This window comes from Salvelinus sp. IW2-2015, linkage group LG3, assembly GCF_002910315.2.
Source record: "Salvelinus sp. IW2-2015 linkage group LG3, ASM291031v2, whole genome shotgun sequence".
NCBI lineage: Eukaryota > Metazoa > Chordata > Actinopteri > Salmoniformes > Salmonidae > Salvelinus > Salvelinus sp. IW2-2015.
The window spans coordinates 21,192,431-21,205,758 of record NC_036840.1 but is presented as its reverse complement, the minus strand read 5'-3'; the positions used below and the strand labels follow the sequence as shown (position 1 = coordinate 21,205,758).

Genomic DNA, 13,328 nt, shown 5'->3' with positions numbered 1-13,328 from the left:
CCACAGACCACTTCTCAAGTTCCTATGCTTCCTGGCTGATGTTTTGGTCACTTTTGAATGCTGGCGGTGCTTTCACTCTAGTGGTAGCATGAGACGGAGTCTACAACCCACACAAGTGGCTCAGGTAGTGCAGCTCATCCAGGATGGCACATCAATGCGAGCTGTGGCAAGAAGGTTTGCTGTGTCTGTCAGCGTAGTGTCCAGAGCATGGAGGCGCTACCAGGAGACAGGCCAGTACATCAGGAGACGTGGAGGAGGCCGTAGGAGGGCAACAACCCAGCAGCAGGACCGCTACCTCCGCCTTTGTGCAAGGAGGAGCACTGCCAGAGCCCTGCAAAATGACCTCCACAGGCCACAAATGTGCATGTGTCTGCTCAAACGGTCAGAAACAGACTCCATGAGGGTGGTATGAGGGCCGACGTCCACAGGTGGGGGTTGTGCTTACAGCCCAAACACCGTGCAAAGCGTTTGGCATTGCCAGAGAACACCAAGATTGGCAAATTCGCCACTGGCGCCCTGTGCTCTTCACAGATGAAGCAGGTTCACACTGAGCACATGAGCACATGTGACAGACGTGACAGAGTCTGGAGACGCCGTGGAGAACGTTCTGCTGCCTGCAACATCCTTCAGCATGACCGGTTTGGCGGTGGGTCAGTCATGGTGTGGGGTGGCATTTCTTTGTGGGGCCGCACAGCCCTCCATGTGCTCGCCAGAGGTAGCCTGACTGCCATTAGGTACGAGTGAGATCCTCAGAGCCCTTGTGAGACCATATGCTGACACATGCCACATTTGTGGCCTGTTGGAGGTCATTTTGCAGGGCTCTGGCAGTGCTCCTCCTTGCACAAAGGCGGAGGTAGCGTTCCTGCTGCTGGGTTGTTGCCCTCCTACGGCCTCCTCCACGTCTCCTGATGTACTGGCCTGTCTCCTGGTAGCGCCTCCTGCTCTGGACACTACGCTGACAGACACAGCAAACCTTCTTGCCACAGCTCGCATTGATGTGCCATCCTGGATGAGCTGCACTACCTGAGCCACTTGTGTGGGTTGTAGACTCCGTCTCATGCTACCACTAGAGGTGAAAGCACCGCCAGCATTCAAAAGTGACCAAAACATCAGCCAGGAAGCATAGGAACTGAGAAGTGGTCTGTGGTCACCACCTGCAGAACCACTCCTTTATTGGGGGTGTCTTGGCTATTGCCTATAATTTCCACCTTTTGTCTATTCCATTTGCACAACAGCATGTGAAATTTATTGTCAATCAGTGTTGCATCCTAAGTGGACAGTTTGATTTCACAGAAGTGTGATTGACTTGGAGTTACATTGTGTTGTTTAAGTGTTCCCTTTATTTTTTTGAGCAGTGTATTTTACTGTGACTTTCACTTTAACTTAAGTCATTTTCTATTAAGGTATCTTTACTTTTACTCAAGCATGACAATTGAGTACTTTTTCCACTACTGCCTGACTCCATGTGGATGGACAAACCCAACCCAGTTTTATGACTCAATAATAAGGCCAACTAAAGGTGATGTAGTGATGCAGTCACTGGCAGGCACGTTCACAGATAGGGCTCTAGCCGTTCCTGAGCACCTAACCTTTCGCCCTCCTATGAGAAAAGTGCCCTAAAGAAAGTGCCCTTTCAGATTGGTAGTATTTTTTAAATAATATTAATATTATTATACTAGTAGTATATTTTATTTCCTTTTCTGTAAATAATTGCCCATCAAACTAGGTAATCTCTCATTTTCTAATCTTGGAAAATTCCCCTCCTCTCCTTTTTTCTTTCCCACGCTAGAGTGCACTGCACTTGTCCTCCAGCTGCTGCAGAAGTTACCGGCACCTAGCGGTATTATGAGTAGTGGCACACAGGCTACTTTTTAAGTTGTATGTCGTCTCTCATAGTCAGTGACAGGGACGGGTTCAACACAACTGTTTTTAAGTAGGCCTACAACGCAGATGTTAGCACTTGCCACTCCAAAGGTCGGTGCACGGCCCTGGTCACTGGAATCAATGAGGGGGTGGTCTATAGTTTAGTTTTATCACCTAACTAGCCCCTCCTCTACTAAGCTAACCTCCACCCTAGATACCACCACCAGGATTTATGCAGCTTCGCATCTACCTCTAGAGCCATTCTGTAGCTAGCTGAGAAGAGAGCACAGGAGGAGTTGTCTCTGACATTTTGTTGAAATCTTCTGAATTCTTCTCAGTGGGGGAGTACTGTAGAGAGACAACTGAAGTCTACCATATATCATTTTTCGTGGAAACCAACAAGGCCTTTTTTTCCCTCACTCAACGTTGAAGAAACTGTACAACTAGCAACATGTGTACAGGAAAGTGCTCTAAGGTCATTGCGATCTCGCTCTACATCCTGGCGGGGGTCTCAATCATCTGTAACATCATTGCGTTCTTCCCCGACTGGTCGACGAAGTACGCCAAGTTGGACAGAGAAGAAAATGGAGCCCGGATCACCGACGAGGTCAAATTCATGGGAGGTGTCATCGGCGGAGGAATCATGGTGAGTTTAAAGTTTAGTTAAGACTATTATGTGACTTAATTGGTTTAAAAGACTCGGCTTTAGTTCAGTTCCATTTCAATCGAGTCAGTTTGAAAATGTTCAATTGAAATTGATCAAATTTGAATAGAAATGTCAGTTTATTGACTGAACTGAAATGGAATTGACCCCAACCCTGGTTTAGACATGCTGATTCTACAGAGTATTGGTCACACCATCACAGGTTTGTGTGGTCATTTCCAAGATAAAAACAATTGAAGTGGAATAATGTAACATTACTGTGACCAACAATTCCCAAATGTTAATTCCCCTGATGTTGCTGACTATATGTACATTTTAAATATGCTGTCTCTAAATATGCCTCTCCATACCAACACAGTTGTGATGAAAGTATTCTCAAATGCTTTATTTTCCTATTCTCTCTCTCTCTCTCTCTCTCTCTCTCTCTCTCTCTCTCTCTCTCTCTCTCTCTCTCTCTCTCTCTCTCTCTCTCTCTCTCTCTCTCTCTCTCTCTCTCTCTCTCTCTCTCTCTCTCTCTCTCTCACACTCTCTCTCTTCAGTGCCTTATTCCAGCAATCCATATCCACCTGACTAGCAGCAATGGTTGCTGTGCCAACCGCTGTGGGGTAAGTCTAACTACACTCTAACTACTGCCCCCCAATCCCAACCTTAACCATTCATATCTGATCCTATATAATTTGTTAACGACAACTTCTACCTACTTTAAGCCCATAACACCTTACACAATAAGAGGGTGAGGGGCCTGGGACTATGGGTGGGCAATGACAGTTACAGCCATAACGGTTAAAGAAAAAATAGCTTGACTTTACCACCCCCTGCTGGTGAAACAGGTGTAATACCAGGAAATAATTCACTGGGCGTCTATGGCCAATGACTGCCCACAAAGTAACACTCACTCAAATTGGTTAGTGTAATTCCACAATAAAGCAATTTGTGACAAGCAACATACCTCTTTTGGCAAAAGCATAACATAACACGATAAATCAAACATATAACTACTGGCTGAGAAACGCACTGTATTTATTCAACCTTTAGTTAAGCCAAGTTTGTAGAAGCCCAAATAAATCTTATTTTCTAAGTAGTAAATACACAAAAAAGATGAAACGTACAACATACTCAACCTTCTCTTACCCTGACCCCTGACCTCTGGATTATCCTTGCTACACTTTAGATGTTCCTGTCCATTGGGTTTGCTGCTGCTGGGGTTGTTGGAGCACTGTACAGTCTGGCTACATCTGCCCTGGGCCTGTCCAATGGACCTGTCTGTCTCTTTATGGAAACACCAACATCTGTTCCAGGGTGGGGGAGACCTTTCTTCAACAAGTAAGTTTATTTATGTATTTTAATACTTAAAAAAAAAAAAATGTATGGTTTATTTTATGTAGGCCGTAATAGTAAATAAGAATTTGTTCTTAACTGACTTGCCTAGTTAAATAAAGGTTAAATAAAATAAAATATAATTGTTTTTACCGGGTAGTCCCATTGAGGTCAAAGACTGATTTTCCAAAGATAATATACAGTACCAGTTAAAAGTTTGGACACACCTACTCATTCAAGGGTTTTTCTATATTTGTACTATTTTCTACATTGTAGAATAATAATGAAGACATCAAAACTATGAAATAACACATATGGAATCATGTAATAACAAAAAAAGTGTTAAACAAATCAAAATATATTTTAGATTTTAGATTTAGATCTCCAATATAAAATATATTTTGATTTGTTTAACACTTTTTTGGTTACTACAGCCGATAAGACAGCTAACGAATGTGTTATTTCATAGTTTTGATGTCCTCACTATTATTCTACAATGTAGAAAATAGTAAAAATAATGAAAAAGCACTGAATGAGTAGGTGTGTCCAAACTTTTGACTGGTACTGTATGTATATTTACTTTTGCTATGTCTTTGGGTACTAGTCCTGGCTACTGTAAAGAACTTTCTGACAAAAGATAAATATAATTGATTGTTCCTCATTGCAGCAACGGGAGTTACCTGGGCGACAGTGACCTGTGGACAAAGTGTATAGAGCCCAAAGGTGTTGTGGAGTTTAACCTTGGGTTGTTCGCGACGCTGTTGGTGGTGGCAAGTCTGGAGCTGGTGCTGTGTGGAATACAGATGGTCAACGGACTGTTTGGATGCATCTGTGGCACCTGCGGCGGCAGGGAGGTGAGATATTGTGGGGGTGGGGGGAGTGGTAAGAGAGGGGATGAAAGAAATAAACAAATAAAGGAAGGAGGAAAGAAAGAGGATTGGTGTTCACCTAACCGTTGACCTCTATTTCCTGCCAGTAGGAAGCGTGATGATCCATGATGACCATCGACTGTGAGCATTTTTCAACCATGACCACTTGACCACTTGAGGAACACAATGAAGAACTGACCACAACCCATCTGTACCCATTTGTCAAGAGGAATGAATGGTTATTGAAGAAAGGTTGACGTATTCACAGTCTCTTCTCTCTATGGCCTACAAAGAGTATTTATAATAGACATATAATGGCTTAGTGTATTAGGCTGTTCAAAACACATCAGTGACTGTAATAATCAGTAGTTATGTTCATTGATATGACTTTCTGTAAATGTTATGTTTCTCATGTTTCAATATAATTCTATGCATATTTTATGTTATATTTTGCAATACATGCTGGGTGAAAAAAACTAATTCTGTTTATTCTTTATCTCGTTATTGACGTTTTTTTTTTTTTTTTTTTACATTTCCTGGTCAAAATGCTTCTCATGAAAACATTTTATTTAATTGTAAGTAAATATGCTCACAGTTGAAGGGTATTATTCAACAGAACATATCTTATCTTATCATTATCATTCATTACACTAGCATTACATTTATTGAATGATTCGATGGTATTCCGTTACAAATGTAGCCTAGATGAAACAGTATGGAGGAAGAAATAAGTAAGACATTTAAAACTGCAATATGTCACTTTTTGGGCGAACCGATGAAATTCACATAGAATTTTAAGTTATAGATCTGTCATTCGCATTGAATGCAAGTCTAAGAAGTGGTAGATCTGTTCTATGTCCTTTATTTCTATACTTCCCGTTCTAGCGTTTATTTTGTGCATCTTTTACTTTTGGCTTTAAACAGCTGACCAGCTTTAAACAGCTGAAAATACAATATTTTTGTTTATGGAAAATATATTTCACAACTGTTTGGTAAAATGATTATCTGCACTTGCTTGTTTTGTCACATAAACAAACTGTAATTAGTCGAACTATTAGAATTTTTGCAAAGAGGAAATGTCGGATCGATTTCTACATTTTGCACCTTTAAGCAAAACAATATGACCCCGACGTGATTTGAACACGCAACCTTCTGATCTGGAGTCAGACGCGCTACCGTTGCGCCACGAGGTCCATACAGCATTATAGCTTTGTATGGCTTATACAACGTCTGGTGACCGTTAGTTATAGTAAAATAGTTACGTTGTGACAGTTATTTGTTACATTGGTAACTACAACTGTACAAAATGGTTATTCCGATTTGCGAAATGTAGCCTAAATCAAATACAAATATACAATATAACGTTTAAATACGGTTTGATACCGATAATGTTCAGATGGGATGTACATTCTTCATTACATAAAAAAAATAAAAAAATCTGGATTCAAAACGTTTTTTTCCCCGAATCCAAATTAACAGTTATATCTAGCTATGTCGTGATTAACAGCATGCATTGCCAAGTGAATTTAAATGTCCGTTCCTTCTCTTCCAGTCACGTAAAAGTCAGTGGCAGGCTAATAATTCTCAATCTCACTTGGAAAGATAAAAGAAAATGTCGTCGAGGAATGCCATTATTAAGTGCAAGCTGTTTCAATATGCTTTGTGTTGTAGTCACGACAGACAAAGATATATAGTTAAGCAAACTTTACTAGGCATGTTGTCAACCAGCACATTAATCAAGTAAGTAACAACTGGTTTCCGTTTCCTGTGTAACATCAATATGAGTAACATCAATATTGCTACATGTTCTCTTTTTTTTTTTTTTTTACAACAAAGGCAGAATCCACCTAACTTTGGCTTGTAGTCCATGTCTGCAATAAACTGGAATGTGAACTGAATGTTTGTTTACTGTCTCTGACTGTCCATCATTTTTTTTTTTTTTTTTACCTCCTCACAAATTATTTCAGGTGTATAGGTCTTCGGATGGCCCTACCAGACCTTGTGTTTTTATTTATTTATTTATTTATTTATTTATTTAACCTTTATTTAACCAGGTAGGCAAATTGAGACCACGTTCTCATTTACAATTGCGACCTGGCCAAGATAAAGCAAAGCAGTTCGACACATACAACAACACATAGTTACACATGGAGTAAAACAAACATATAGTCAATAATACAGTGAAAAAAATAAGTCTATATACAATGTGAGCAAGTGAGGTGAGATAAGGGAGGTGAAGGCAAACAAATATATGTATAAATAAATAAAAATATAAAAAGGCCATGGAGGCGAAGTGAATACAACACAGCAAGTAAAATAAAAACTAAAAAACACTGGAATGGTTGGTTTGCAGTGGAAGAAAGCGCAAAGTAGAGACAGAAATAATGGGGTGCAAAGGAGCAAAATAAATAAATAAATACAGTAGGTAAAGAGGTAGTTGTTTGGGCTAAATTATAGATGGGCTATGTACAGGTGCAGTAATCTATGAGCTGCTCTGACAGCTGGTGCTTAAAGCTAGTGAGGAGATAAGTGTTTCCAGTTTCAGAGATTTTTGTAGTTCGTTCCAGTCATTGCAGCAGAGAACTGGAAGGAGAGCGTCCAAAGGAAAATTGGTTTTGGGGTGACTAGAGAGAATATACCTGCTGGAGCGCGTGCTACAGGTAGTGCTGCTATGGTGACCAGCGAGCTGAGATAAAGGGGGGACTTTACCTAGCAGGGTCTTGTAGATGACCTGGAACCAGTGGTTTGGCGACGAGTATGAAGCGAGGGCCAGCCAACGAGAGTGTACAGGTCGCCAGTGGTGGGTAGTATATGGGCTTTGGTGACAAAACGGATGGCACTGTGATAGACTGCATCCAATTTATTGAGTAGGGTTTTGGAGGCTATTTTGTAAATGACATCACCGAAGTCGAGGATTGGTAGGATGGTCAGTTTACAAGGGTATGTTTGGCAGCATGAGTAAAGGATGCTTTGTTGCGGAATAGGAAGCCAATTCTAGATTTGACTTTGGATTGGAGATGTTTGATGTGAGTCTGGAAGGAGAGTTTTACAGTCTAACCAGACACCTAGGTATTTGTAGTTGTCCACATATTCTAAGTCAGAGCCGTCCAGAGTAGTGATGTTGGACAGGCGGGCAGGTGCAGGCAGCGATCGGTTGAAGAGCATGCATTTAGTTTTACTTGTATTTAAGAGCAATTGGAGGCCACGGAAGGAGAGTTGTATGGCATTGAAGCTCGCCTGGAGGGTTGTTAACACAGTGTCAAAAGAAGGGCCAGAAGTATACAGAATAGTGTCGTCTGCGTAGAGGTGGATCAGAGAATCACCAGCAGCAAGAGCGACATCATTGATGTATACAGAGAAGAGAGTCGGTCCAAGAATTGAACCCTGTGGCACCCCCATAGAGACTGCCAGAGGCCCGGACAACAGACCCTCCGATTTGACACACTGAACTCGATCAGAGAAGTAGTTGGTGAACCAGGCGAGGCAATCATTAGAGAAAACCAAGGCTGTCGAGTCTGCCGATGAGGATGTGGTGATTGACAGTCAAAAAGCCTTGGCCAGGTCAATGAATACGGCTGCCACAGTATTGTTTCCTATCGATGGCGGTTAAGATATCGTTTATGACCTTGAGCGTGGCTGAGGTGCACCCATGACCAGCTCTGAAACCAGATTGCATAGCGGAGAAGGTATGGTGGGATTCGAAATGGTCGGTAATCTGTTTGTTGACTTGGCTTTCGAAGACCTTAGAAAGGCAGGGTAGGATAGATATAGGTCTGTAGCTGTTAGGGTCAAGAGTGTCCCCCCTTTGAAGAGGGGATAACCGCAGCTGCTTTCCAATCTTTGGGATCTCAGACGACACGAAAGAGAGGTTGAAGAGGCTAGTAATAGGGGTGGCCACAATTTCAGCAGATAGTTTTAGAAAGAAAGGGTCCAGATTATCTAGCCCGGCTGATTTGTAAGGGTCCAGATTTTGCAGCTCTTTTAGAAACATCAGCTGACTGTATTTGGGAGAAAGAGAAATGGGGAAGGCTGTGGGCGAGTAGCAGAGGGAGGGCAGTGCTGTTGTCCGGGGTAGGGGTAGCCAGGTGGAAAGCATGGCCAGCCGTAGAAAAATGCTTATTGAAATTCTCAATTATAGTGGGTTGGTCGGTGGTGACAGTGTTTCCTATCTTCAGAGCGGTTGGAAGCTGGAGGAGGTGTTCTTATTCTCCATGGACTTTACGGTGTCCCAGAACTTTTTTGAATTTGTGTTGCAGGAAGCAAATTTCTGCTTGAAAAAGCTAGCCTTGGCTGTTCTAACTGCCTGTGTATATTGGTTTCGGGCTTCCCTGAAAAGTTGCATATCACGGGGGCTGTTCGATGCTAATGCAGAACGCGCCATAGGATGTTTTTCTGTTGGTTAAGGGCAGTCAGGTCAGGAGAGAACCAAGGCTATATCTGTTCCTGGTTCTAAATTTCTTGAATGGGGCATGCTTATTCAAGATGGTGAGGAAGCATTTTTTAAAAATGTCCAGGCATCCTCTACTGACGGGATGAGATCAATATCCTTCCAGGATACCCCGGCCAGGTCGATTAGAAAGGCCTGCTCGCTGAAGTGTTCAGGGAGCGTTTGACAGTGGATGAGTGGAGGTCGTTTGACCGCTGACCCATTACGGATGCAGGCAATGAGGCAGTGATCGCTGAGATCTTGGTTGAAAACAGCAGAGGTGTATTTGGAGGGCAAGTTTGTTAGGATGATATCTATGAGGGTACCCGTGTTTACGGAATTGGGGGTGTACCTGGTAGGTTCATTGATGATTGTGGTGAGATTGAGGGCATCAAGCTTAGATTGTAGGATGGCTGGGGTGTTGAGCATGTTCAAATTTAGTCGCCTAGCAGCACGAGCTCTGAAGATAAGATGGGGGGCAATCAGTTCACATATAGTGTCCAGAGCACAGCTGGGGCAGAGGGTGGTCTATAGCAGGCGGCAACGGTGAGAGACTTGTTTTTAGAGAGGTGGATTTTTAAAAGTAGAAGTTCAAATTGTTGGGAACAGACCTGGATAGTAAAACAGAACTCTGCAGGCAATCTTTGCAGTTAGATTGCAACACCGCCCCCTTTGGCCGTTCTATCTTGTCTGAAAATCTTTGGGGATGAAAATGTCTGAATTTTTGGTGGTCTTTCTAAGCCAGGATTCAGACACGGCTAAAACATCCGGGTTGGCAGAGTGTGCTAAAGCAGTGAACAAAACAAACTTAGGGAGGAGCTTCTAATGTTAACATGCATGAAGCCAAGGCTATTACGGTTACAGAAGTCATCAAAAGAGAGCGCCTGGGGAATAGGAGTGGAGCTAGGTACTGCAGGCCGGATTCACCTCTACATCCACCAGAGAACAGAGGAGGAGTTAGATAAGGGTACGGCTAAAACTATGAGAATTGGTCGTCTAGAGCTACTAGAGCAGAGAGTAAAAGGAGTTTCTGGGGCGATAAAATAGCTTAAAGGAATCAATGTACAGACAAAGGTGGTTATGGTAGGATGTGAATACAGTGGAGTAAACCTAGGTATTGAGTTGATGATGAGAGAGATATTGTCCTCAAAAACATCATTGAAACCAGGTGATGTCATCGCATATGTGGGTGGTGGAACTGATGAGGTTGGATATGGTATAGTGAGCAGGGCTCGAGTCTCTACAGTGAAATAAGCCAATAAACACTAACCAGAACAACAACAATGGACAAGGCATATTACATTAAGGAGAGGCATGCTTAATCAGTGATCAATAAGGGTCCAGTGAGTAGAGTTGGTTGGTGGGTCACGGCGATCCAGACAGTAGGCCGGGTAGAGGCTATCGGTAGCAAGATAGCATAGGATGGAGGTCTAATTGTAGATACCCTCGTGCGTATCCGTCGGTAGGTTAGTGGGGTTCCGTGTGGTAGAGGGGATCAATCCAAATTGGCAAAATAGATCATAGTGGCCCAAGAGAAAGAAAAAGAAAAAAATAATAATAATAATAATAAATTGTCCGACTATACTTTATTCAGATAGCAGCCGATGACAGCTAACGAATTTAGCGGGCCCAGAAGAGCTTCAGGTAACGTCGGGACCGGGGTGCCAGTTGGATAACTTCCCTCGGGCAGATAACGTCGGCAGTCAGTCGTGAAGCCCGGTGGGCTCCGTATCTGCAGCAACAAAAAAAACAAAAAAAACGGGTCCGGATAGGTGACTGTAGGCCCAGGAATGGCTGATGGAGCTCCTCAGCTAGCTCCGGAATAAATTACGTTTGCTCCGGGATCGACGTAAGCCAATAGGACACACGTTTGGCAGCTAGCTAGCGTGCAAATAAGCTAGCTAGCTAGCTAGCCTGCGGCTGAAATCCGGGGATGGAAGTAGAAGGGGGAAAAAATTCGGTGAGTGTGGTAGTGAAAAAGCCAGTCCTATATGCTCTGGGTTGATATCGCGCTTGCAGACTGCGGTATTGGCCCGAGCTGAAGCTGGCTGGGTGTCCGAGTTAAGGGTGAGACCGCAGGCATGGCTAACTGGACTACTAGCTAGTAGCTAGTTATTCTGGCTAGCTTCTGATTGGGGTTACGGTTCTAAAGTAAAAAGAAGATTTAGCAGATCCGTACCACATTGGGTGAGGCGGAATGTATAGTCAGTCCATCGTAAAGAAGTAAATAAAATAATACGAAATGGCATACGAAAAAAAAAACGAGACTATTTACACGGGACCAGATACAAAAAACACACGTCCGACTGCTACGCCATCTTTGGAATCAGATTGTTGATTACAGTCAGGAGTGCTGACCTGAGAATGTTTGATCTTCTTGTTGAGGTGCAGCGTTCACCTCTAGGTTGTGTTCAGCACCCTGCTTGGGCGTCAGCTGGTGTCACCTTACTTGTTCTACTGGGTCTCCAATGCTGCCAGGCCATCGCTGCAAAGACACCGTCGGACAATCCTCCTCATTATTTCTCGTGCCTTCCTCAGGATGTTGCCTGTTCCTCCTGAAAGACTTGTCCCTTTTCTGTCTTCACCTCTGTAAGCTTTTGCTCCAAGGTCGACTTACCAGTGGTCCCCTCTGCACCCTGTTTACCTGTTGTCCTTGGTGAGTCTGAATACTCACCACTGTCATCTCGTTTGCAGCTTGTGAGATTCCCTGTAGAGAGGTGATATGACCTGCACTGTTTCCTGGTATCGTGCTTTCTTTTACGTTCCAGCTGAGCAGTTTGCCATGCCCGGTTCTCAGAAGTCCTTTTCATCCATGCTATAGAGTGTCGTTTTGATACGTCCTTCCCCATGAGCACCTGTGTAACGCCAGAGCACTTTTTCAAACAGCCGCCTGGCATGTATTCTTCAGTTTACCACTCTGAGCATCCAGGTTCTTTGAGTAACCGCTGCCCGTTAAGTTTAGGTGTAGTCCGCAAACAAATAAAATCTATAATTGCTAAACTCTTTATCTACTTGGCATGTCGCATTAAAGTTTGCAGGTCATGTAGTATCAATGACACTCAGATTCAAAGTACATAGATTAAGCAACTTATACACTGTTGTCAACTCAGCACCAAAATAAGAACCTTATATGCTCACAACTAATAGACATTTTACAGAAAGCGCTGATACTATGCTTGTGTCACTCGAGAATCTATAACCCTAGCAATAGATAACTAACTAATCAGTTTAGTTAGCTTATAGCCGGGGTTCAATAATAATTAGGCAAAGACGTGCAGATCTGCCACCACAAGGTGTGTGTTTATCAGAGAATTTTGATAACAGTCCACGCTACACCATTTGCTCACAAGCAAAATAGATTGAACAAGGGAGTCATTGTGAGTATACACCCCCGTCATATCCGCATACACGGAGCACACATCACACAACCACAACGACACTCGTCAACAACTACACACCACAACACACACACTCACAGGCACACCCACACACACACACACGCTACACACACACCACACCACTACTACACACAACACACACACCAACTACACACTACGACACACACCACAACACACACACATCACCTCCGACACACACAAACCACACCCACCATCCTCGACACACACAACACACCAATCTTGGGCCGACCTCTACGTTCTCTGATGCCATCAATTGTTAGTGTCGCTCTTTGCTGCTGGTGATCTCTGATCCACCTCTACCGGCAGACGACACCCCTATTCTTAGTGTTTAATATATCTTCTGGGCCCTTACTTGTGACATTCTGGTTATACAAATCCTACCCAAGAACGAGCACTATGGTGCCGTACAAAACTTCCTTCCTGGCCTCCAACTGCTACTCTACCAATTTAAACAAGTAAATAAGACTAAATGCAAGGAGTGCTAATTAAACAGAAACGATCGCTGGGCACACTTGTACCCTTGCTCGGCCGCCCGTCCAGAAGCATCACTACTCTGGGACAGTTTGTATCCTAGTTTATCATTAGAACTATGTGGCAACATTATCAATTACAACCAACTGCTCCCATCGCCTTCCATTACTCATCGCCAATACTATTGCTATAATGAGAATCATTTCATCTCAAACTCTGGTGCTTCTACTTTTGTCGTATAAAGTGTAACTCCAAGCTCAACATAAACACGACAACCAAGACTAACGGAGAAGAACCAC

General features: G+C 43.1%; 1 protein-coding gene and 1 non-coding gene across 3 annotated transcripts; one reads left to right on the top strand and one right to left on the bottom strand.

Moving 5' to 3' along the window:
• Positions 1 to 2,059: 2,059 nt before the first annotated feature.
• Positions 2,060 to 5,228, top strand: LOC111952287 (transmembrane 4 L6 family member 4). Of its 2 annotated transcripts, none has more exons than XM_023970847.2 (5): positions 2,060 to 2,509; positions 3,067 to 3,132; positions 3,699 to 3,850; positions 4,512 to 4,698; positions 4,824 to 5,228. In XM_023970847.2, exons 1-5 carry the CDS (start codon positions 2,315 to 2,317, stop codon positions 4,830 to 4,832), a joined length of 609 nt encoding a protein of 202 aa, XP_023826615.1. In that variant the 5' UTR covers positions 2,060 to 2,314; the 3' UTR covers positions 4,833 to 5,228. The 2 variants fall into 2 exon arrangements, with proteins under 2 accessions (XP_023826615.1, XP_023826624.1); XM_023970856.2 differs by having other exon boundaries at positions 4,821 to 5,228.
• Positions 5,229 to 5,834: 606 nt separating this feature from the next.
• trnaw-cca (transfer RNA tryptophan (anticodon CCA)) lies at positions 5,835 to 5,906 on the bottom strand. Its single transcript has one exon. It is a non-coding gene; the product is annotated as a tRNA-Trp (tRNA).
• Positions 5,907 to 13,328: the final 7,422 nt, after the last annotated feature.

What these genes read in the sequence shown, in the direction of transcription:
- LOC111952287 (XM_023970847.2), top strand. Translation starts at nt 2,315, where the DNA reads ATGTGTACAGGAAAGTGCTCTAAGGTCATTGCGATCTCGCTCTACATC. An exon ending in GCTGTGCCAACCGCTGTGGG is followed by an intron (nt 3,133 to 3,698) that starts GTAAGTCTAACT and finishes GCTACACTTTAG; the next exon opens with ATGTTCCTGTCCATTGGGTT. An exon ending in GGGAGACCTTTCTTCAACAA is followed by an intron (nt 3,851 to 4,511) that starts GTAAGTTTATTT and finishes TCCTCATTGCAG; the next exon opens with CAACGGGAGTTACCTGGGCG.